The sequence below is a fragment of the Clarias gariepinus genome, chromosome 5 (genome assembly GCF_024256425.1).
Source record: "Clarias gariepinus isolate MV-2021 ecotype Netherlands chromosome 5, CGAR_prim_01v2, whole genome shotgun sequence".
NCBI classification, from domain to species: Eukaryota; Metazoa; Chordata; class Actinopteri; order Siluriformes; family Clariidae; genus Clarias; species Clarias gariepinus.
The window spans coordinates 30,579,061-30,606,192 of NC_071104.1; the positions used below are offsets into that span (position 1 = coordinate 30,579,061).

At 39.5% G+C, this 27,132-nt stretch overlaps 1 protein-coding gene across 7 annotated transcripts in view; it reads right to left on the bottom strand.

Moving 5' to 3' along the window:
* tns1b (tensin 1b) overlaps window positions 1–27,132 on the bottom strand; it is a 216,131-nt gene that overhangs the window by 77,209 nt on the left and 111,790 nt on the right. For 5 of the 7 annotated variants that reach the window (XM_053496636.1, XM_053496634.1, XM_053496632.1 and 2 more), the window contains exon 4: window positions 6,477–6,515. In XM_053496636.1, the coding sequence (XP_053352611.1) occupies window positions 6,477–6,515 (39 nt within the window). Of the gene's footprint in view, window positions 1–6,476; window positions 6,516–19,319; window positions 19,355–19,735; window positions 20,207–27,132 lie in introns of those variants that run through there. The other 2 variants (XM_053496639.1, XM_053496640.1) reach the window with 2 other exon arrangements.

The following is a 27,132-nucleotide window of genomic DNA, read 5'->3' on the forward strand; positions in this document are numbered from 1 at the left end:
GCTGAATTCCAAATTGCTTTCCAAACCCTGATTCCATCTACTTGCTATGTGTGTGACAAAGGATGGAACACCCTGGCGAACCAGCTTTCCATTTAATGATACTTTGGATTCGATACTGGAACCTGGAAGTAAACTGAGCTGATTAAGTGGAAATATAAAAAAAAAAAACTTTTCATGATTGTTTATGATTTACATGATTTCCTTTACCTCCATGGTTTAAACTCCTCATCCAGTATTAGTAAGAATTCAACCAAGTTCAATACACTAAATGTAGATCTGTAACTGACAGGCGCCAGCTCTGCCATATCTATACTATTCTAATAAATAATATTTCCAGAGCTGTTATATAAAAGCCATATCACACTCGAAGTCATGCTGTATTGCTGGGTATGGCATGGCTGTGATGCAGCCAGAGGCACGAGGGCGTAGCCAGCTGTATCCAAATGTACAGCACTCCCTCTTTAAAATTTCTTTCATTTAAAAATTTTCTTTTTTGTGAAGCTGCTTTGAGACAATGATTTATATAAATAAAATTGAATGGAATTGTGTGATAAAAAAAAGTGATTATTTAACAGTGGGAGTCCATTCAGCACTGTATGTTGGGGCGGTTGACAGTATGCAGATAAAGCATCTTTCCATAGTTAATAGGGGAGGTTGCACGTCTCCCGAGAGCTCAGTGGAAAAAATTCCTCTGTCCAGCTGAAGAATCAGGCCCTGTGAGAACCAGCAAATGGAAGCATCCCAAACTGACCTTGTGTTGATTCTCCCAGCAGACAGTGGATGGCACAGTGGACCCTTCACTGTGTGCCGTACAGTGTGTGTCTATGTGTGTATGTGTGTGTGTGAGAGAGAGAGAGAGAGAGAGAGAGAGAGAGACAGTCTCTCCAGGGTCTAAGATTTAAACATATACACTCACTCATCAGCAAGCCAGCGTCTGGCCTGTTTACTGTCACTAAGCTTGCGGAATGCGTTCCGCTCTCTCCTGGCCTATTATGGCCAACAACACACTTGAATGAATGCAGAACAAAGCTGTGCGCTAATACAGGATGTGTGAGTGACAAATTGTGTTGTATTATAGCTGCACATACCTACTGTATAGCAGACCTGTTGGTACATTCCTATTGTTTACTGTAGTTAACTATGCTCGATCCGAGCATGAATACACACCTGTAGCATACCGTCGGTAGCTGGTCACACTTGCTTGTAGTCCGCTCTTTTGTTCACACTACCCAAAACGTACTGTTTAAAGCATGCTCTATCCATTTACTTATTCTCATATTTTTATTAATAGTGATCAAGAGAGTATTCCAACTCCTTCATATTTATTGCACTATTACAGGTGTGTTTTTTCAGTCACTCTTGATGAAATACAAGTGTGTTCAAATCAAACCGGGACTTTTGATTGCGCAGAATAACAGACCAAAGTTATTTCTCTATATAATCCCCTGCTCATTGTACACTAATACAAGTTTCCTAACATTTTACTAGTGCTTGGATACCATCGAGGTAGAAATTTTTTTTAGTGAACCGGTGCCATGATTGAACTGCCTGCTTCACATCCGAAACCCTGGCCTCCCAGGAACTCCTTTACTTGCCCAAACATGTGGAAATGGCTTGGAGTAAGGTCAGGACTGTACGTTGGATGTGGCAATCACCTCCAACTGGGTTCCTGTAACGTGCAAGTGGTGTTCATTAATGAGGGTGTGCAGCGTCCCTGCAGACAGACAATTTGCCACTGTTTCATCACTCATGGACATGTGGCCTTCTGTAAATCATTTGCACCATTCGAATGTTTTACTGCTGCTAAGAACTTAATGTGTCCATTTACACATTCATTGTCAAGTCCTGGTTTGACTTGAGCATCTTTTATATTATGAATGTGTCCAGCATGTGGGTGCAGCACACAAAATCTAGACTGGGTCTTACCAAGTGTAATCACTTGACATGGCTGTCCCTGATAAGCTGCAATCTGGGCAGTCTGGGCTGCGAAAAAACAGCCTTAGCCTCTACTTGATTCCAGTTTATTGTGTTTTGCTATTTTTAGTTTTCCTGTTGTTCTTAGCTCTACAAAAGTCAAAAGTAATCTGTTAAGCAATTTTATTAACAAGACAATAGCAAGCGAGACAATGTGCATAATAAAAGTTTTCTGTGCATATTAGAAGACTATATGGGTCTGTTACTACTGTTTCAGGTGCAACATTTTGTGCACACTAGATTTGTTCGCCAGATACATTAAGAAATTGTCTTGATGAATGAGCCTGTGCCAAAGCAAAGAGACAACACTGCGCATTATACTGTACACTCAATCACTTACAGTCTGTATCACTTAATCCTGTATACAGGGTCGGGGAGCCTGGAGCCTATCCAAGGAGACTTTGGAGATGGAGATGAGACAAGGTACAGCCTGAAGAGGGTGCCAATCCATTGGGGCACAGGGCACGCACAATACTGGCGATTTGGGAATGCCAGGTAGCCTAATCTGCATGTGCTTGAAATGCGGGAGGAAACCAGTGTACCTGGAGGAATCCCACCAAGTAGGGGAGAACATGCAAACAGCATGCACATAGAGGCAGGAACTGAACCTGGCTGGGAATCGAACCCGGATCCTGTAGGTGCAAGGCGATGATGACCACTAAGCCACTGTGCCGTCGTGCACATTATACTACTATGCCATAAAGTACAACTATGTTCAACTATTTAAAAAAAAATCTACTACTACTACTACTACTAATAATAATAATAATAACAAAATCCACCATTATGCACATTATCACAATTGCCTCGAAAAGTTATTCTTTTAAAAAATAACAAAATTGATTTTTAATAAAAAATAAATAAATACATTATTATTATTATTATTATTATTATTATTATTATATAAATCATACTTAAATATGGAATGATTTAAGACAACATGCTAATAACAGGTTGGTCCAGAAAACCATGATCCACATCCCTATTTCTCTGGGAAGTTATTTACATTCTGTTTAAATAGTGTCACATACTGTACAGTATCTACTGTATTTAAGGTATGGCATAATGCAATCTCTCTTTCTCTAATACTGTATGTACATCTATAAACAAATTTGTGTCTGTGTATCTTTCTGGCGATGTCAGTCTGAAATAATAGCATGCACAAGGACACACAAATGACGTTAGGATAAAAATCATTCACCATACTGTACAGTGCTGCTTGGCCCGGTATTTTGCAAAAATATAACTGGGCACAGCATGCAAATATGTGAAGCTATAAACATTTTCCTAGTTAAAAGATTGCATGTTGTGATGTCAGAATGCGGAATGTAGTTTTTAAATTTTTAAAATGCATCCTTAGTCACTTTGCAGCCTGTCACAGTAAAACATTTGTTCCAATTTCTTTAATTAAATCTACATAATTAAATTAAATGTAATTTAATATTAATAAATGAGGGATGGCTCAAGCCTCCCGCACAATACAAACCACAATCTATCCAGACGTTACCACGTCTCCGTCTCTCTGTCTTTTTCTCATTCCTTGTGAGCAAGTGCAGCATCCCTGCTAATGTTTAAAAGCAAGAGCTGGCCACAAGAGAGCATATCTGTGCGCTGCACATTGGGAGAGTGAGTATACCAGCATGCACGACAGCACCGCCAGAACATACTCCGGATGGAATGCTGATGAAAAACACAACACCAGCATTACCATCAGCATTACAATGCATCCGAAATGGCCAGTTGTTCTCTAATCACGTCTGAGTTACATTAAGCTAAAACTGTCATAGTTTACTTTTCAATTCAAAGGCTAAATATATTAAATGTGTGTTTAGGTGCAGCTCGATGCAGCATCCAACTCATTCATCCCGTCAGCACTCAGGAATTCACCAAACAAGGAGTCGAGAGCAGCCAGCAAACCTGCCCTCACCCTTATGATTCCACTCAGGTTATATCATTTCACGAGAATATCGAGTCATGTTCAGAGTTCAGCACACATAATGAGGATTTAATGCTGAAATTGTACATATCAGTATTCTGATCTCTAGTGGTAATCAGAAGTTACCTAAGAATTGCGCACATGGGGTTAGCTAAGCGCAGGTGTGTCTCGGGTATGCATGATTAGGAATAAATAAATAATACGATAAAATGAATAAATTTATAGTAATAGTACCCAGAGGGGAAATGTATTATTTTATTGTATATCGTAGACAACCATCAGCTCTGTGTGAAACCAAAATGAGACTATGGTGTATTTCTCCTAGTATTTATTTTTTTCTCTAGAAATTAAAATCTAAAATTAGCCTTATTTTCAGTTTTTAAATAAATTTTTTCAAGATCTAAAATAATTACCATTTAAACTCTCTTTTTAATTACAAAAAAATATAAAAAAAGAAATCAGAGAGCTTTTTGCATGGAGTCAATCAATTCTCATCCCACCCTCATTTATGCATCACATTTTGAGCTTAGAAAGAGCAAATAAAGAGCTGTCAGTAAGCGCTCACTGAAATTCCATCAAGACAAATGTTTCTTTTCTTTTTAATATTTGACTGACACCAATATTCTAATATGTTTATCATATTCACAGGCAAAAAAACAACTTTAAAAAAAGAAATACATTACAGGCAGCACCCTTGCTGGTACAGTATTACCCATCTGTGATCAATTTTAAGTACTTTACTAGATATTATTCAGTTTTGAACCACGTTGCACTTAACAAATCTTTGTTACTTGGTTGTGATTAATCTGTTCACACAGTGATTTGTATTAGGTATATAAATTCTACATAACCAAAGTGATTTTTTGGGTTACTATAGTGCAAAAAAGTTACTATTTATTATGCACTATTTAACAATAAAACTCTTTCGTATTATTTTTGTATATATATATAAAACTTTGTGGACAAAACAAAAGTTTCACACCCTTTATTTTTAAATATTTCACTATATCACGACCTGAGTCCTGGAGTATTGCTGTGCCATTAGGAACGAACACATGCATTGATGTGATAACCTGGTCATTCAGTACATTCAGGTAGACAGGTGACTTAATTTCATTGCCATATACGACTGCTAAGCCTAGATCATAACAGTTCCTCCAGAGGCTTGTACTGTATAATGGGCCCTATGCATATGATGGGTGCATCGCTTCATGTGCTTTGCTTTCATGATGCAACTTCACCCAGCATTTAATTCATCTCTATTCATAATCTTTATGCAACTGAAGTTCATGGCTCCTTCTAATATCTTTCCAATTTTTAACAATGTGTTGAAGGGTTCTAAAATTATCCTTTCCTGACATTTAAATTTCCTTGTTTGTTTTCTTTGCTTGATGCTGGCCAATAATTTTGACTTTTTTTTAGAAAGGAAGTGTACTAAGTACTACGATAAGACACCAGATTCGGACCTCTTTGTATCCCTTTGTCATATTTCACCAGGGGAACCTGAGATGTTTGTACAGGAGCTCTCTGGTACAGTAGATAATGCTACATACTGTAGCACGTATTTTTCTACAGACAAAAAAACTATTTTTATAGTTAAAATCAAGAGAAAACGGCACAATTGCAGATTCTATAACATAGCGTGTAACAAAGAAAATAGGGGAAACAAATCCTATCCAAATCTGATCAAACTGTTGAATTGTAAGTTGTAAGTAGTAAATGTAAATAAAAAAAAAAAACGTATTGCATCTCTTTAAACTTACAGTCTGACATGCAGGTTTTACAAGCTCATGTCGAGTCAAGTCTTAACTGCATTGATCTGCATTAATATCAATTCAGATATTACACAGCTGGTCCAAGTATTGCTTTAGGAGATTTGGCCAGCGTTGTCCTCAGGAGTCATGCTTATTTTCAAACTTCAGTGGAGTCAGGTTTTCACAAGTACACTTTTTTTCTTTTTTCTCCTTCCCTCCCTGGAACAGCACTGGTTATTCTAAAACATTGCCTAACTTCTGTTTAAATGGACTATAAATGGTTTGAATGTCTGCATTTGGTGCCTGAGGGAACTGCTTCTCTGGTCAAGTAGTCGTCTGCGCCGCATACCAGAGATCTGCTTTGTTCAAAACACCTTCTATGAACCGAAAACGGTCCAAATAACAAGGTGCATATCTTTTCGACATTGGGAAAATGATATAAATTTGATTTATGTGCAAACATCATTCAATCCGAGAAGCCAAAGAGCAACTTAAGATTTATGGCAAGTGCAGAAAAGGTAATGTGCTCCAAGGAGACTTATAATACTCTAAATACACACTCTCAACCAAAAAAGGGAAAAATCTCTAAGATATTGTTTATTCTTTTCTATTCCTACAGGCTTATCTGGCCTAGCCTTTTGGACTTGCCTTTTTTTTAAATTCATCTCTTAATACGAATGTGGATTGTTTCTTACTAATTTCCAAAAACACATAATCCTTTTATCTATGTGATTTACTGGCTACATTCTTTATACAAAAATATCCTAGCAAAAAAAAAAAAACGACTAATGCATTGATGAAGATATTCTTACCAGTTCATAGTTAGCAGTGGGAACACAGGAGGATGAAACCTGAAAAATAATAAAAGAAGTGTTAAAAAAGAAACAAATGAGACAACTTATACTTCTGTACAATAAATGTAAAACCAGTCTTAAACACCATGAAAGATGAGACTGTATGAGATTGTAACCTCATACTCCTTCTCATATAGTGTAACAGATTTTAAGCACGCTGGTCTATATATAGGTGTATTTATCCATAATGTACCGCGAACCAATCCACAATAATCAGGTACTTTTTTGCAATAGGATTGCGAAGTCAGTGCTGGTTAAAGAGCGATTTGTGTTTGCAGGAGCTCATGATCCGCTGACTGTAATAAGATTAGTGCTCTGGCTAATATCATCGCCAGTCTGTGCGCCTCCAGTGAACAAATGGCCACTGTGCTCCGTAAACAGCAGGAAAGCTTGGCTGTAATTAGAACATTAAGATGAACTATATGGTAACAGATCTGGATATGAAGATGAGGCCCAAACAGGATGCAGAGCACCAGCTTTCTGCTGCTCCTGCTCGAGCCAGTTCACAGGGAAAAAAAAATCCATTCACATTACAATTCAGGACAAAGAAGGTAAACAAAAGCAGGCTGAGTTGAATGCTTATGTAATTCCATCCATGCATTTGCACATTCCAACCCATACAGTATATGCCATGAACGTACAGTATAACGCTCACGGTCACTCCAAAACATCTCTCTAACCTGGCATCAGGGTTAAATTTACCATTCCTCTTCAGTTGCATTATCACTAAGATATATCAAGATCTCCACAAGATCCTCAAATTTAACAAGGTCTGATTATATGAGATCTGATTTCTTAGGTATGTACCTCTGATCTCGGTTCAGATATCACCTAAGGACAAAGAAGATAAACAAGCTCCCCCATTCTCCTCTAAAGTCCTAACTGGATACATTGACTCTCACGAGTCCAAAAACAACTATATTAGATGAAGTCTTTTTCATATCAGTCTGTTTTTATTTGCTGGACGAAGTTGAAAAGGAGTAAAATTGGATTATTCTGCGAAATGGCTCATAAGAAGCTGCAGTTGTTTAAAATTCCACTTTGACAGCTACATTATTTAAACCTTTGCTAAGACAGGATTGGGTGTTCTTTCATTTTAGAACACCAACAGGATGTTTTGAACGTAAATGGCTCCAGAAGAAATAAGCTGAGAATGAGGAGTGAAAATATTTCCTACCGAAACATGTTATTTCAGCTGAGGATGTGGGTGTGTGAAATACATAAACACTATCAATCTCCAGCTTTGAAAAACCTTCAGAATATCTAAATGAACCGTAATAACACAACGGTTAAAACAACTATAAACAACAGGAAATGAAAAAGAAGGGTTCTATCATTTTTGTCTCGGTATTAGACATGTACTCAGACACATTAGAGTCAAAACAAAAAAAGAAAAAAAAAAACAGTGTAAAAATATGATTTTTAAATAGTATGTTTGTTTGTTGATTTTATAATTAGACTTGGAATCTTATGCCTCGGTAATGAACCTCTAAAATTCTGTCATCACTTATATTCATTAATGTCCGATATAAAAACACAATTACTTTTATACTTTAATCCCTTAAATGATTTTTTTTACTTCCAAACTATTCAATAGCACACTACAAACCTTGTGTAAAACAGTGAAGATGCATTACTGAATTATTATATCTCTCAATATTGCCTCTAGGTTACCTTTCTCCACAAGTCCTGATCTGTACAGTAAGCATAACACACACATGATCATGTAGGATCACATTCAAACACCAACCTAATACATTAACTTATTTATTCAATTACCTTCTGTACTCTTTTTTATTACACTGGAAACACTGGATGTAAGGTTGGAATACCCCCCTCAGGGTCTGTGTGCATGGAGTTTGCATGTACTTTCCATGCTTGGTGGGTTTCCTTCGGGTACTCTAGTTTCCTCCCACAGTCCAAAAACTTAGGCTAACCACTGTTCCCAAATTGCATAGTGTGTAAAGGTTGACCAGAGGTCCTACCACGGTTGTAACAATGGTTACCCTTGGCCTCCACGATCACTAATGGACTACAGAGGTTCCTAGATGGATGGATAGATTGTCCATAATGGACTGCATTTGAAACCCTCCCTGGCACGAGTTGTAAAGTTCAACATTCACACTTAAAGGGATCTCCCAAAGTGACTATGTCAAAGGCAAACCTAAACCCAATACAGCACAGGCTTTGACTTTTTTTTTAGTCTGTCTGAACTATCCGAGTCTGAAATTCCATCACCTGGCTGGGATCTGCTCGTGAGTCCACAGTGGTGACAGCTCCTCCACCTGGGTCATTCCAACACCTTGTCTTGATCCTAATATCTATTCCTTCCAAGTAACCTCTTGGAAGACTATCTAAAACTTCTGAGAATATAGAAGCGCTTATTTTTTTTTCTTCCCTTTTAAAGTAACCTCAAATAGCAAGTGATATGCAAACCGTATCTGTTTCCATAACCTAACCAAACTGGTATGATGTGGTTGTAGTGTGGAAATGTGCTGTACTGTTAAGATTGATCTCATCTCCTAAGCGAGTGGTAGCTCACTGAGTGCTCTTAAGAATGAGTCCCGGTGTCACTGTTGGAGACCTGACAAATAGTTTAAACTGCTCCGCTCTACAGTACATGTGAATTTTAAGTCATAAAAAAAAAGATAAAATCAGTTACCAAATAAAATTTAAGTAAATCTTTGTCTTGGGACATGCCAGATCTTTTGTTGTGACACTTATTCAATTTATTGCAATCTGAGACAGTGTACACGCTTCCAGACATTGAGATGAATACCGAATATCATTGGGAATATCAAGTTGCACGTTTCTTGCGTTGAGAAGCATGGGGCGTAGTGATGGACTGGCAGATGAGTAGACAAAACAAATAACACTATCTAACTGTATGGTTCAAAAGATCAGCATGCGTGTCTCAGCTCCTGCCCATTGTCCTGCGCCAAAACGTGCCATGGGTGGATTCAATCAGTGGTGAGTTGTTCCCACACAGATTATCCAGATTCTAGATAAATTTCTTACATTCCAACTAGGTATCTCTGGATCTCTGTAGCACAGAACCATGTAACTCTCAGCAGCAGGACTCGGAGCGGTTCCAAGCTCCTGTGGAACCCAGGGCGAACCCATCTAACAAGAGCACAGGTAAGTGGGCACCCAAAACTCTAGACGTAAACACCCGAGAACTATTTTGTGGTGGGAGAAAGAGAGAGTCACGAAGGAGAAAAGACAAGCTTAGTGTGGGTTATGAAGGCAAGAATAGAAACAACCTGATGTTTGTTTGTTTTTGTATCGAATAATTTTCTCACCATCAGACAAAAATCTCCCAATCTCTCTCTCTCGCTCTTTCTTTCTCTCTCTCTCTCGCTCCATCCATACCAAACTGGAGCAGGCCGCCATGTTCACGTTCCTCACAGCACCCCTGAGAGCTCATTCATCTTTATTATGTGTCTTTGGCTTAAGGGCTAATCAGAGTCTTCATGAGAACTCAGATCTCTCTTAAAACTGCTGACATGTTTCCATGTTTTCTCCGGTATCCTCCCTGTTTCCACACTGAGATGCATGTGTTAAGGTGGAGCCCCTGGTACATATTTTCCAAACCATACTAATTACTCTAATCTAAGCCAGTAATTAGTACCATACTGCCCGGCTTGCCCAAAAACAATGCCCAGAAATCACCTGGAAATGCTACAGCAACTATGTAACATAAACAAAATCTCATGTAATCAAACAGAATTAATCACACAGGCAATCAACAACGGAAGAAACAATATAGTCCAACATACAACACGATTAGAAGATTGTTTCAGGATAAACATTCACAAATTATGCTAATAAGAAGAGATGCTTTGCATCGCGTTTGTCGTTTCTTTCCATGTCTGTAAGATCGCTGGGATCGGAAATTTTTTAAGGTTGGAAACTGTGCATCCAAACTTTGTAATCCTTGGCCTGTTTTTTTTTTTTTTTCCCTGGGAAACAAAGCCTCTGTATTCTCTTTGTGAGGGTGGAAGCACATGTTTGATACTATCAGACTGTACAAATGAGTGTAGTATAATAAGGGGTAATTATGTTTTGGCATTCCGTACATGCTTATGTTAACTAAATTAAACCAAGGGTCCATGGCACATTGAGAACTTATACTCCGAAAAGTATAGCGCTCCTCTTGTTCTTTCTCCAGGGAAAAAAACACTCTCTTATCTCCAAATATTTACCATCTCAACCTTGGCCAGTTCAGGCAAGTACAACATGCATGTGCTTGTGTTTTTTTTTTTTTTTTTTTTTTAAGTGTCCCCTTAAGTTATAAGCAGGAAATAAGGCTCTGTTGAGGTCAAGAAATGGCGGACAATAGAAACATGGCCACTAAGATCTTAGATCTCCACACTTGCATAAACATGCAAGCCTTTTTTTTCATGCAGACTTTTATGTTTATCCAGGCTGAAATAATCCATGCGTCTGGCACGCCATCGCTGAAAGGTGCTCTTGCCAATATTCAGAGTCCAAATCACATCCACTTTCCATAACCAAAAACAGAAAGATTACCCAAACACAGGTAAGGCACTAAGTGCCAGAGAGCATAAAAAACATTTTTTTTTTTTTGGTAATAAAAAAATATCCATGGAACGGCATGTAGCTTGTGCAAAATCCTGCGTTCTTGACTGACGGTACCACCCTCCTCCTCTCTGTCTCCCACTTGTTTACTCCACTCATATTCTGTAGAAAATGAAATGTGTAGAAGCAGCCTTATCAAATGTTTTGGCCATAATATTTGTAAGCACAAATGCAAAGCATACTTCTGAACTGTATTCATTAGTTTGGCTAAGGAGCATTTTACTGACATCATAAACTCTGGTTAACCCATCAATTAATACAATTTGTTATATATAGCTCAAAAAAAAAAAGGGACCAGCTAGTCCCAGTTTGACTCGAACACCTCTTGTATGTATACTGTATACATGTTCAAGTCAAACTAAGCGGTCAATTCATTTCTTTTAGCAGTTTATGTATGTTTTGCCTGAATTTCTTATTTATCATCTGTCTAATTCGCTCACTCGTCTATACCACTTTATCCTGTATACAGAGTTACAGAGGGGCCTGTAACACCCAATTAGCTTAATTTGCGTTCTAAGTCTTTGGACTGTGGGATGAAACCAGAAGCACAGGGAGAACATGTACATAAAGGCGGGAATCGAACCCTGACCATGGAGGTGCAAGATGACCGTGCTAACCACAAAGCCATAGGGCCGCCTATCATCTGTCTATTGTTTATTATTATTAAGCTAGGTTAATAAAAGTATAATGCCTAGATTTATTATTATTATTATTATTATTATAATGCCAGACTCGATTCCTGTCTCTGTGTGCATGGAGTTTGGTGGGTTTTCTTCGGGTACTCCGGTTTTCTCAAAACGTCCATATATTTGCAGGTTAGGCTAATTGGCGTTTCCAAATTGCCCGTAGTGTGTGAATGGGTGTGTGAGTGTGTATTTGTGCCCTGCGATGGATTGACACCCTGTCCAGGGTGTAGCCTGCCTCGTGCCCTATGTCTCCCGGGATAGGCTCCAGGTCCCCGCGACCCTGAATACAGGATAAAGCAGTATAGAAGATGAGTGAGTGAGTAAATAATAATAATAATAACAAAAATAATACTAATTGCTATATTGGGGCAGTGGTGGTGGCTCAGGCAGTTGAGGCTCTGGCTTGCTGATCGTTCAAGCCCCGTCACGGCCTGGTTAAAGCTGCTGTGACCCACCGATTGATCCGTGAGAACAGCGTAGAGCGAAAGGGTTAAATGGGTAAACCAAGCAGGGAATGCCAGGGAAAAAAGGACCATTCGAACTTCGATCTACTCTCACTTGATGTTTTGTTTTCATCATCTTTTCCAAAACCCAGTTCAACAAAATAAACAAATTTAGAAACCAAGGAAACAGGATGTGACTTCTTAGTAGTGATGACATTACAATGATTTACACATAAACATTATAAAGGCCGAGATGAAGGTCAGTCTTGGTGTTCAATGCTCCATCCATGCACTCTCAGAAATAAAGATAGCAATCTGCACTGGTTCTGCGGTGACATCTTTTATCTTGAAATGTAAATATAGTGTCCCTTTAAAATATTTGAAGGTACATCATTCGACTTTAGGTCCAACAATTTAAGGCATTAGTTATGCTTTTGATTCCAACCATACACTGCTTTCCAAATTTTGAATGCTGCAATGTGACAATCAACAAACTGTTAATCAATGTCAATGTCAACGATTTAAAAGTTAAAAGAAACTGTTGTGGTGGTTGGGGAGGGCACACTGGGTAAGAAAAATGACCAGACTCTCTGGCAATAGAACGTAGATTACACCAAAAGTTGATCTCTTGTTGAGAGCTTAAAGAACAATTAAGACAAATACAGTAGTGAAACCTAAGAGCTTTACGCTGTGAATAAAAGTGAATAAAAACAGAGGATGAGGTCAGTCAGCTCTGTTTACATCCAGTCCCATTTGGCTGCCTCAAATGCTACTACACAGCAAACCTCCTGCAGTGTTCACATTACTAAACCTTGCGAAAGACTGAACACCTTACATTTGTGTGCAAACTGACAGGTAGAGTGGCAGGTTGAGGCAAGACAAAAGTATTAGCCAGTCAAAGTGGCATTTAGTTCTCTGGGGAGGAAGAGTTATGAGCTGAAAAAAAAAAAAAACCTCTTAATGGGCTGGTGACGATATGCATTTCACTTACAGAGGCGATTGACATTAAGATACGTTCTCAAGAACGGCTTTGCTTTAACGTACAGTATTAATCCTTATTACGGACATGATACGGTCTCAAAGACTGCAGACTGCATGGTACAATTAAACTATTAAAAATCCTCTGCAATTGCATGCTGCACAGGAATGAACACAGTGCTCAATGCAAAAAATTGAGTACAAAAAGTCTCTGGAATAACAAGAATCTTTCACACTCTGTCTTTAAACAGCTTCCTTTAGTTTTTCCTCCCTCATGTTGTATCAGTGCAGATATGGCTTTCCTGCTATTATTTAACTGCCAGGTCAATAAATCAAATTCAAACGCAAACAAGTTCCAAGGTGATTTTCTCCAAAAATGGGCCTGCTTCATATAAACATTCCACAGAGAAGCATCGTCTGATAAGAGCACCATGCACATGGAGTTTAGGACAGGGTGGGGTCTGGGATTTGGGGTTATTGGGGCAGTGCATAACTCTTCCCATGCCTCCTATTCCCATGCACAGCTAGCACAACAGAGCACAGTAACACCCCTTTCTTGTCTATCATTCCCAGAAAAAATCTTTTCGATTTTGTTCTGCAATGCAGGGAGTGGCGTTCGTGCTGCACATGCTCACTGATGCACCATCACTAAATCCTTCATGAGGCCCATGGCACAATCAGTCCCTGGACCAGCAGTCCTGTATTTCGGGGGAATTAGTGAAAACAAGCCCTGTGTGCATATCATCCATCAATCCAGGACAAAACAAGTCCCCTGAGACAGCATTACGCTGTGGATTTTAGCCTGCAGAACCCCTCTCGGGCTGAGCTTGGCTTTCATTGTCATGACAGGAGATGGATAACATATACTTGCAGGGTAGAGTGGCTCAGGCAAAGAGGTGGGCAATGCTCAGGCAAACATGTAGAAATGACCATGAATATTATGTACTGTATTCTTGTAAATGTACAGTATGTGAGAGTGCAAAAAGTTGAAAAGCTGTAGCCAGATAGAAAAGATCACACATCGACTCACTAACATCTGGGCCAACTTTAATATTCGTTGTTGTTTTCATGATAACAAGCTGAATGAAAAGAGGATGTTTACTACAGGTTTCCAGGCAACAGTTATCTGAAAAACAGCTCTAAACCAATTTTAAAGCCGTGTATGCAGGATGGAAAACAACAGAGGGGAAACTGTCATGCTGTAAACCAAGTCACGTCCAGCCGGTGGGAAGTAAAACAGGAATAAATATCCATGTGGTGAGCAATGAAAGGCCAAACTATGGCAGTGCTCTGAGAGTAATCTTCTGCGATCGACCATCTCTGATTGGAGCTTCCCACAGAACATATGGAAGCAATCGAGCTACGTAGCCGCTACTATGAGATGACAGATTGAGCTATGTAAGGGAATAACAGTATCTACACTGCTTACATTCATACAGACTAAGTGAGACCCGACTGGAAGTATCAAATCAATCAGTCATGTCCAGCTGTTTGATGGAACCAATGCTGAATTTTGACAGTCATGGGTTTCAAAAGCATACCAAAGTGATATGAAAAAGAAAAGATTTTGTGGCCAGTGATCATTATTCCCCTGGCTGCAAGGCCAGTTTGGGATATTGTGACATAACATCACTTTATAATGGTGGTAAAGCACTGAGATTTGACAGTACAGGAAGATTACTCAACTTAAATGGCTGGCTTACAACAATCCTCTAATTGACCTCAAATGTACAGTACGCACCCTCACCAGACTGGACGGCCGCGGAAAAACCAAGAGATAGAAAAAAATTACCATAAAAATAAAAAATCCATAATGTATTTTTATTCTTTAATTCTTTACTTTACGGTAGCCTACCGATTTGGTCAAGCAGTTGTCTGGCTGTCAATGTACAGTATGGAGAACCGGTGCATCATTTGTTTGCTTGTAATGTCTCCGTCCCATTTTCAAGAGAAAAACAGCCATGCCAATAGCATAACCGATTGTGGTTCACATTGCCTGGTTGTTCTGGCTTTGGAGACCACACTGGGCAGGTTGTGACCACAGCACTTTAGACTGTCCTCATGATTAATGTCCTTCTTTAAGTAAGTGATTTTTTTTTTTATCCGCATATGCATTTCTGCTTATAATGCAAAAACATACCAAGGACCACTATTGAGCACTCTGTATATAAAATTGGACCAAAATTAAATTCAGGATGTTTTCACTAATCCTGCCCCTAAATGACTTCCTCTGGCACCCTTAACAATGCTTGAGGTTGCCAAGCCTCTAGAGCTGACGTAGAGCCAATTTCGGAAAAATGTTCCGAGCAAAAGCAAATCCTAATCCATTTTCCTTAATGAAAATGTCTATATGGGCAGGGTGAAGCTAATATATAAAAGTATAGACCTTACATATCATATCTCTCGTCACCCACTTTGGAATTTAATTGCGCTGCCAACCCATCTGTATGATATTAGCAAAGGAACTGACTAAATATATAGGCTATAAGACGACCAAGGCTATATGTTAGAGCCCCAATTTCCCAGCCAAAAGGCGCCATTATTTTACACTAGGACATAAGAGAAATGCCAGGTACTCTAATGGAATGGCTATGAGGCCATCTTATCAAAGTAAACTCACTTAACATAAATCCTAACCCCAACTGCACGGAAATGAATTTGCAGAGGCATTTTTCGACTGAATTCATACTGTAGCATAATCCTCGGTAAGGAAGTAACCAAGCCACTATCTTTCCTCCTTTTCCCCATATTGGGAATAAAACACTTCATTTATATTCCGAGAGCATTTCCAATTTCGTTTCTGCCATTTGTATCTCTCTACTCCTGTGCCTCTCCAACCGTATTGCACTTCATCAATGACAGATTTTGTGCCATGCCTTTCTACCAAACTGCACCCAGAAACCATTGGCCCAGATGGCTGTGGTTTGCTTTCAAACAGCAAAGAAACTCGTGCGGTTGAGTAGGAACAGAGCCGTGAAGATGCTTAAATCACATGTTTTTCTCCCGACACCTTTTCGCGCACAGGGATGTCTATAGCGTGCATTCCTGCCTTTAACAGCAAGTCATCTTGGCCCTAAACACAAGAATTTACGAGAAGGCCTTCCTTCCTCGCCTCCCTCCTGTGAGAGCTGCAGGACTGAGTGATGCCTTATCGCCTCTGAAGATTTTCTGCTAATTTACTGTGACCTTGTAAAAGTGCGACCTTTGCCCATGAAACACTCCTCTCCCCCTCTCCCACTCTGCTTGATTTGATCTGAAACTTTTCAGCTGTCTTTTCTGGATTCCATCAGCTGGCACGAAGCTTTCCCATTTCCACACAACGTGTCACCGGGGAACGCCGACATCTTCAAGGTATTTTCTCAGCATGGATTGATGAAAGCCATCGGACTTCTTTGGACAGAGCAGATGTACTATATGGGGAGGAGGATCAGATCTGTTAACGAGCACATAACTCCACGGAGGAGATAAATGGAGTTAAACAGGCTACAAAAAACAAACATGGTGCATTGTAAAACTCAGAGGTTTCTATAGCCTCATAATGATGCTTTCATTTTACAAGTAACCAGTGATGAAGGACGAGGAACGGGTATCTTTTCCATGAGAACTTTTTACCGTTATATGTGAGAAAAATAGTATACGTCATAAAAATCTATTGCTTAATCAGACGAAGATCTTAAAAGCCATCTTGTTAGTAGTGCTAAAACATGGCGCAAGAATGTAAACAAAGGCGCAGAACATTCGAACCATCAGACTGACATCAACGTAAGCCATGTGAATTCCACACTTGAACAATGACCTAAAATTCGTTTCGCATCGGGTTTCTTTCAGTTCCACCTGCTTAGGAAACAGAAAGCATACCGATGTGTAGAAGTCATGCAAAAAACGAGGCGAATTTATATTATACTGGCAGCTTATACAGCATCACCGAACAGATCCTTCCGCCATGGGATGAAATGATCCTTGAACCTTCATAATGGGCCATTTCTAAACATACATTTATCAAACAAAATTTTCTACGGTACAATAGATAGGCACTGCACTCCTGCCATACGTTCTCAGAAGAACATTAAGAACCATCGTCACCGAATACATATATGTTAGTTTCCGATCTCAAGTACCCCTTATTTACATTATTGCATCGGGTCAATAACCTAAAATCGTGTTCCGGGGAACTAAAAGCTGTTAGCGGGCTCTGTTAGAATCCCTCTTCCTTGTCGTACCTCACACATTGTCTTATCTACTCCCTCAGCCAGCAGACTGGTGATGTTTTTATCGCATGAGGGTATGTGTTATGACATGCACGGTTGCCGCGCAATGCATGGATACAGATGATGAAGAGAAATGCTTAAAGCCAACATTAAAGTCCACCTTTGGGTTCCCGCCAAAAGATGATGTTCAGCTTTCCCCCTGCATACAGCAAGCTAGTGCAGAAGTAAAGCGGTACCAACTGGTTTACGTTTCTTTGGACTATTTTAAATCCGTGTGGATGCAATAAGTAGAACAACGATGGCTTTACTGGAAAACAAAAAAACAGCACTAGAGATAAAGGGGTGTGAACATGCTAGTAAGTAGCATACCTACTGTGAGTAGCACAGTAATTACACGAAGTGAGTCAGAAAGCTAGCCTTATAACAAAACGATTGTGGCTCATTCTCTTTAGTTCCGATTAAGATTTTTGATAAATCTGTTCCAGCATGACTTAAATCTTTCTTTCTCCTCTTCATTTCAGCTAAATTAGTCATAATTGCACTACAAGTCATGCCAAAAACACTAACCGTGAGACGTTTCCCATGGTTGAATGCAACGGATAGAGAAGACGGCCTGGTTTTATTGCAGTAAATGGGTTTCTGTCAGCTGATATATGTGGGTATTTAGGGTCGAGGTGGGGATGCGGCCGGGGACTGCAGCAGATTTGTGGATGAGATTTTACTCGGAAGTGTATTACGTTGATTAAGTTAAGCATCAGATATGAAAATGCGTGTTAATTAAGGTCTTTTACGACTGAAACATAAGGATGACTTGTACAGTACCACAGTGCTGACGAATGCTTGATCCAGTAGGTCCATGCACAAAGTTTATATTAATACTAATTTATTAGTATTAGTTTCAAGAATGGTGAGTACAGCACACTGACCAAGCTATCTGTCTAGCAGGGACAGAAAAGGCACACACACACACACGCATAAACTCAGACAGCCAGTAGCAGACAGCATGCCGCAGGGGGACGTCTATTGTCTTCTCTTTAACAGCAGCTTTGTCATGCTGTCAAGCGCAGTTGTTACAGTAGAAAGGAAAGACAACCCGCTCGCTGTTGTCACAAATTAGCCCTGAGTGCCCTTAGTGTGGGATAACACTCTCACTTTCACCCCTAAACAATACTGATGCTTATAGCAGACACAGCGTCTAAGCCGCAATGGGGAATGCCTGCCCTGGGGCTAAATCCTCCATAACACACACACACACACACACACACACACACACACAAACTAATATTCAAAATCTTAAAAACTTAGAATAACAGAATGAAACATTTTGCATTTCGATATACTGTATTACCCAAAGCAAAATCAAACATTTGTGTATAAAGTTAATCCGAACATGTGCACTGATCTAATCTGAGATTTTTTTTTCCAGAAAAGACAGAAAAAACATAATCCACATACTGTACATAAACAGAAAGCAAAACTTTTATGTCATCTCAGCTATAATGGCACAATTCTGACAATTCGCCAACCAAATCGCTTATCACCAAATCAGCCTTGTATTTAGGACGATCCTCATGTTAGCTCAGTATCAGGTACTGGCTGATACGCATAACTCTGATTCAGAACATTCTGCATATGTATGAATGTGTGCTCTCTCTCTCTCTCTTTCTCTTTCTATATTTATATATACTAAATCCATACTCATACCAGTGAACCAATCAATCTCCTCATATAAGGGTCTTCATTAACATCTTCACCAGTACCGTACAAGTGCAGTCACCTTGGCTTAGGCTTATCTGAACTCTTTCCTTTTAAAAAGTGATAAGCATTTATTACAACAACAAGGTAAAACGAGACAGACAGCATTTCCCTTTAAATTGTGCTTACTCATTTCGAGATCCTGTACGTCCCACGATTACTAAGCGAGAAAGGAAAGCCTCCGCAGTTACTGTAGCCTACTGTACCTCTGTCCTTCAGTCTACCGGCTACAATCCCACGCTCTCGACCATCAACAAGATCTCTACACGCCGACATTCATCTTAAGTGTGCGTACATGCGGAGCCTCGCAGATCGCCGCCTCCTCACCAGTTCATTACACACGTGCCGTCTGAGAATACTTACACATCGGCTTTGCGTTTCTTTACAGAGGACAAGCCAAGTCTGCTTCTCTGAGCAGCTGCTGTTCTCTCGCTGCTGGGAGAAAGGCATCAAGATTCCTTGCATATCTGAGGACACAGACCTGACCGCAGGCTACGCAGAGTAAACGTCTACCCCACACCAACCTCCCACCCACCCATCCTTACCTGAAACACAGCTGTGGCCATCCTCCAAGTGTGTCTCTGAGTGTGCGCGTACTGTTTGTGTGTAAGTAGATCCACTCTATTGCCGCATTCTCCTCAGAACACTAAAGACGGCAGCGTCATTTGCTTGTTCTCTGTGGCACGAGACAGGGAAAGGTAATCCAGCCGGAGGAGAAAGGTGTGTGCGTGCGTGTGTGCGTGCGTGCGTGTGTGCCTGAGTGTGTGTTTGAGTATGGGTATCCCTGACTTTACCTAATTCTCCCTATTTCAACCAGGAAAAACAATCCTCAAGGTTATGGAATAAAGCAAGGAGTAAAGACAGGACCACAGCACCCAAGAGCTCAATAAGCACACTACAAGGATATCTGGAAAGTCTAGCTGCAGGCTATTGCCAATCCCCCTTTCCTCACTCTTATCCGCCCTCCCTCGCTTGCGCTCACACACTTTCTCCCTCTCGTGCTCCTTCACGCTCTGTCCCTCTGTTACACACAATGCTCCTTTTGCGCTCTCTCTCTCTCTCTCTCTCTCTCCCCCTTTCTCATGTATGTGAGCAAAAAGGAGTGGAAAAAAAAACACAGGCCAAAAGTATACAGTCCGAAATTCCTGAATAGTGTGTGGGCTGGACTACGTTTGACAGACAAACCTCCCGCCGCATAAACGCCCTCCCGGTGCTGTTATCAAGTTCTCAGCTTACAGGTTAACACATGAGTTGACAAGCTCGCAAGTCGAACAATTCACTCAGCCCAGACCTCGCAATAGTCTGAGGAGCATACACACACACACTCACACTGTAGCACTTATTTATGCAACATGCTGGTCGGGATAACATCATAATCCCTTTAATATTGCAATTACTGTACATCTGCTTAAATCAAAGTGCTGTTGTGTAAGAGTAACTCTGTTTCACATCTGGATGCATCACACCACGCCATCGCCGATTATTTTCCTATAACAGAACATCCCCAATGTTTTTTATTTTATTATTATTATTATTATTTCTTATATAACAGCCAGCACCTTTAAATTCCACAAAAAAACTAAACAAAAAAAAAAAAAGCAATAAGAATCTGTATTCCGCTCTCACAAACAGGACAAAACATGTAACGTGATTGCAGCCCCAAATAATAAAGCAAATATGAAATATGAATCACAGCCCAACAGTTCATGTTAAAGACTTACTGCCATCAAGATAGGCTGGTAGGCAAATATTTGTTTAGGCATGTGAAAAAGTTTGTACTCCCTAATGGTTTCTGAATAAAGATATCTATGTTTTACTTTTAATCAACAAATAGTCTATAATATAGAAATTCAATATAGTAACAAGTTTGAGAACATGATATCAGTTTCACTGTTAATATCTTAAGGTTCACTATTTGTGGCTTAACTAGTTATATTAAAGTAGGAACGGTGCCAGCATTGGTCAATGATAGATAAAAAAAAAAACAGCTTCTAAGGAAGGGCTGCTGGTGTGTGTTAACAGGGAGGCTTCAGACATCAAATTGTTTATTTGGGTTTTCGGATATGTCAGGCAGAACAAAAGCTAGCCCTATTTTTAAAATGCATACATTTTACAGCTTTCGGGTATATAAAAAGGATGCCACAAGAACTCCCCAATGCTATTATTATTATTTTTATTATTATTATTATTGGTCAAGAAACAACCTAAAAAAAAGCCATAAGCACATAATCATATATAGTTGTGCTTTTTTTTTGCCTATATAACCCAATATTATTATTATTTCTTTTTTCTCGGTACTATTTGTATAGTGGGATAATTTATTATATTGCCTGGGTTGTGCTGAAACATATATATATATATATATATATAATATATATATAACATATACTGAACATATATACTAGATTTGCGCAGAATGTAAGTTTGAGATCACGTTTATTAGTTGGATTTTAATTCCACACTCAAAAGTACATATAAAACAATGTACAGAGCGTCTGTGGAATTTTAATATGAAGTGAATTATTATTATTATTATTATTATTTATTTATTTATAATGAGAAGGGTGTTTTCCATTTAAGTTTCAAAGTAGCACATCCTTTACAATTACATTAATTAATTCACAATTATTTTTTTTGGAGGGAAAACACACACACACACACACACACACACACAAAAAAAATTTTTTTTAAACTTGGTAATGCACAAATGGGCAAAAATCCTACGGGTTTTAAGGACTACAAGCTACAACCTACTAAACCTAAGAAAAGTGTCTGTGTGTGAGCTTGATTACATTGTGTTTTATAGCCAATCTAAACAAACCAGTATGCAAGGCAATCACCAACACATGTATAGCTCAGCAACTTTCTTTTTTTTTTACCCACAGGTTGTAAATCCCTAAAAACATGACTTAGATCTGAATTTCCAATTAAATCGTCATTTCTAATACACATCCAAAACACACACACACACACCCACAACTAAAGTTTACTTATCTTCAATGACCAAATTCTAATGGAACAGTCACTCATGGACGAATAACAACATTCCACAAGATGCACACACAGTACATAATGCTTGAATAAGCAGATTACATAAGAAGAGATAGAGTATTTCGTAATAGTGTAACAAAGCTACTAATGTGTCAGATCCTACAGTAAGCTATCTGTTCCCTGTAAAGGGAGGAGTTTAAGAGCCTCTGAATGTTCACTGAGTTGCGGAGACTTTTTGAAGAGCTTCAGTTTGTAACAGAACACAATGGGCTTTCTGTTAAGGTTATTCGGAGGGGTCTGTTCAGGTTACACCCACTGCTCCCTCCCCTGTATATCCTTGGCCTTCGCAAACACACACCCTTCAACCCTCGGAAAAAAAAAAAAAAAAAAGGAGTAGTGGTAGGAATGCAGCTTATTAGAAAAAAAAAAGGTTCTGAGCAGGTGAGACAATACCAATGACCGGGTTATTAATATACCAGTTGGAAGGCTATACATGAAACCTGAGTGCATAATGAAACAAGAGGATTTAATGAAGCAGCATGGTTTACCTTTAGTACGATGGCTACATGAAAAGAACATCCTGTTCTATCTAAATGCATCTGGTTTATTCTGTTGTACCATGTGCACCATCTAATCATAAATTGTAATGGTAGGGATGTAAAAGCAATACTTAAACCTGCACTAAAGGGAAAACACCTTCACTTTTTCTTTTCTCTCTTTTTTTTTTTTTTACAAATGGAAAAACATGTGCCATTATTGTTCGGTGATGCCGAAATAATTATACACAGGATGAGAGCTTCAAAGTGAAATGTCTGCTATAAGTGTCCTTACAGTTGTGCTCACCAGATGTTTGTGGTGTGATGCAAGACATTTTTATCCATTATTAACAACAAGTGTGATGAAAAAAAGAAGAAGAAAGAGACAGAACAAAGTGTAAAAGTTGTCTCTATGGAATAAAAAGAATATGATAGAGTGGTTCATGAACAACTTGAACTAAAACAGTCTAGAACCTTAAATTCCTTTATATACAGTAAAAAAAAAAAGAAAAAGAAACTCCCTATTTGGTCATAAGAGGAGTGCATGCAGCGCTGCATGAGGAAGTGTTCTCCTGTAAGGTGCTGGCATGTTATGAGTCTGACATAGTTCCTGTGTCCTGGCTTTTATTATCTTTTATGATCCCTGTGGTGCTGCCTGTAATAAGACAGCTACGACTATTACCAAGGTTCAGGATGGTGTTCAACTACATGTAAGGAAAAACAAAGCCTTGCCTTAGCATGGCACATCACACAGAGAGAGAGAGAGAGAGAAATAGGGTGAAGCAGAGAAATAGTGTCATCCGTTGTCTGTGTTCCAAGAAAATCAGTACAGACACAATGGGGGAACATTGATACCAAAGACTTATCTTGCTGGGACATGCAGAGGAAGATCAAAACCCCGACAGAGTGGTAAACTGCACCAGCAAACAGTTTTTCGACAGTGCACTCAATCATGCAACGCTCGATCCCGGTGCTGATGCAGAACACACTTTCACAACACACAGATAATTCATTACCTTGTGGTGTTAATTAATATTGATTAGTTGCCTTAAAATATGGATGCTGTCTCCTAACTGAACTTGTACATGCCTGTCTAATGCAGACTTTAAGAATAAATAATAATAAAATAAAAAACGCTATGAACTATTGAAAATATAAGCCATTTTAGAGCTGCATACTACAGTGTACTAAGGTGGATCCACAATATCCAGATTTAGCAATAATCACCATAATAACTTCATTTAGTAAATTGGCATGACAATTTAATAATCCTGCTGTTATGCTGTTACTATATAGAACTGTACATCCATTTTCAGCTTCTTCAGTCATATTACGAGAAACAAATTTTATTACTGCTAAGAAATAATAATGTAATAAAAACAAACATTTGTGAGATTGTCCTTCTCTACTGTACATACTGTATCCTCCACTTAAAGTGACACACTTCTCCAAACGATGGATGAGCTTGGTGGAGACTGTATTTGAAGATGCCAGGTAAAGTGGTAAAGTGCTCGTCCTATCATCCGGAGATCGCGAGTTCGATTCCCTGGTGATGATGTAACCTCTCGCAGCCGGAGGTCTAGAAAGAGCTGATTGGCCGAGCTCTCTCAGAGGGGAGGGATGAGAGGTACTTAGTGCTCCCACATTAATCACGGCTCTACAGCCAATCAGAGGCGTCTGTGAACTCACGCGAGCGGACGGAGCGGATAACGCTTTCCTCCGAGTGTGTTACTCCGCCCCCAGAGGTGCAGGAGCGAGCAGTTCGAAAAGATGCGGTAGGCTAGCGTCACGTGTTTCCTCCGAACCACGTGATAGTCTTCGGCCCTCCCCACTGAGTAGTAGTAGTAGCTTAATGTGGGAGCCCCCTAGTGATGGGGAGGAATTGAATATGACCAAATTAGGGAGAAAATCAGGGAAACGAACGTCGAACCCTGCCATTTATTGTTTTCTTCAAGTGGTTAAAGAGGAAGAAGCTACTGAGATAGAATTTTGTACCCCAAGTCGCCCGAGGTTTAAAGGTTGTGAGCTGAATGGGTTGTAGCCTGACCCTAACCTCTTTGGGATGTGCTGGAGAAGACTTTACAGAATGTTTTGATTCTCACATTCTGAATACAAGATCTCAAGCAAAAACTAATGCAGCTCTGGAAATTAATAAATGCTGTGATGTTGCAGGATGTTAAAGAACCACAGTCAGTTACTGTATCACTCACTGTCTATACCGCTTCATCCTGTATTCAGTGTCATGGAGGCTATACCAGGAGGGCACGAGGCAGGGTACAGAATGGACAGGTTGCCAATCAATCTCAGGGCACACACACTCTGGGCAATTTGGGAACCCCAATTAGCCTAAACTGCATATCTTTTGGAGGAAACCAAAGTACCCAGACAGGAATCGAACCTGGCCAGGAATCAAACCCCGGACCATGGAGGTGAAAGGCGATAGTGCTAACCACAACACAACAGTGCCCCCATGTTATAGAAACTGAAAAATATATATACAGAAAATATATACAACTATATGCAAGCAAATGTATGCAGCAAAATTTTCTTTTTCCGCCTCCCTAATTAGGGCGCAAGCCATTTCCCACCCACCAGCCTGCCCTCTTCTGCAGGACAGAAACTTCTAGGTTTTCATGTGAAAGACATTAGGAAGAGATGTTTGCCCTTAATTATTTCCTTTTAATTCGTTTTCAAGCTAAAGCTACCTACTCAAGCAATTAAAGAATGAGGGACGAGCTGGCAACTATCGGATTAGCTGATGAGCTCGGCAAGCCTGCAGGAAGAGTGCTGATTAGAAAGCTGTTAATCAGGCAAGTGTAAGATGGGCCAGCCTCTGACACAGCTGTCTCTGATGCTAAAAAGTCTCTAAAGGTTATTCATAAGAAGAGTGGAGTCACAAATCCTTTCTTGATAAACACCAGCAGGTTTGAATGTAGGACCAGCAGTGAAGCAGCCATCTGGGGAATAAAGTGATGACACATGATGAGAGAAGAGGAGGAGAGTCCTATTGCACCAGAGACAGTGATTTCACTGCTGGCTGATGGAAAGGGACATGATGTTAGGCCAATGGACAGTTTGTGCTGTTCTTTCATTTACTTATCACGCCAAAAGATAAAAGTGGAGGTAAGGATTTGTTAATGCATTTATCTCTTTCTCGCTGTCAGTTGTGCTAAATAAGCAGCAGAGATCATCAGATAAAGAGCACGGAACAAGTCAATCTGAATATATTGGCGCTTTCAAGAAGAACAGTAAACAGTCCGGTGAGGATCAAGACTGGTGTGTTTTTCCACCTCCAAAAAACTACCATGAAAAAAATGCTCCTAATCTTTGTGGTCATCTAAAGATGTTCTGACCAACGAAGTAAACTCAACCTACCCGAATGCTTCTAATCCACATAAAATCGATTCGAGTGCCATAGCCATGCCCCTGTTTTTCCTAAAGTCTGCATCTAATAAGACTCATTGTCAGTGATTGCCTCTCTATTCGCTGTCTAACTTTTTCCTCTCTCTTTACTCCTCTCCGCACTCTAGTGGGAGTAACAGCCCCTGCTCGTGCTCACTTGGCCTGCTGTGGACATTCTTTCCATGTCTTGATTACTCTTCCTTGCCAAAAGTTTGGGTGTTTCTGTTTATTTTTGTATCTAAGACCGTGCCACTGAGAGTCAAAAGAACGAAAAAATGTTGCACAATGAGCAAAGCATGAAGACAACAGAACATTAAACTAATACATCCCAGTGCACCTGAGGGGCTGGACTGGACTGGATGCATCAGCTGTGTGGATAAAACTGTGCTCTTTCGCTTCCCGGCTGAGGAGAGATCAAGGACAGAGGCCATCTGCAATCATTTTACATGGACAAATGGGCCGCTGTGCTACAAGTGTTGTTGATCAGCAACTAACACCCCTTATCATCTGTGCACATGGTTTAAAGACCTCCTCCTAAGACTCTTATATCTTTCTCTTGCTTCTGTAAGTAACTGGAGGTAATATGTCTAGCAGACCTACATAATATTGAGTATGCTGTATAAATAAATCACAGGGTTTGTGCTTTACATAAAATATTTAATTCTGGTTTAAAAGTCCTTAAACTTTTGAAATGGTAGTAATCATTATCCTATTTTAGAGACTAGCACCTGTGATGATTATATTACTGATTACATTATAGCTGATAGAATAGTGCAATGAACATTTAACCATGAAACCTTCTGAATCAGAGACTGATTTCGGGTCCTCCAGTGTATGAAACTTAAGGAAATAAAAAGATGGACCAATGTACAGACAAAAAGCAGGACCATTTATAATATTAAGACCTATGGTAGTGGACTTATATGCACCTTAATTTTGATTAAATACAGATTTAATCCATTAAATGCCAAACTGTTATGTAATAATACTTCTAAGAGCCCTTACCAAGTCAA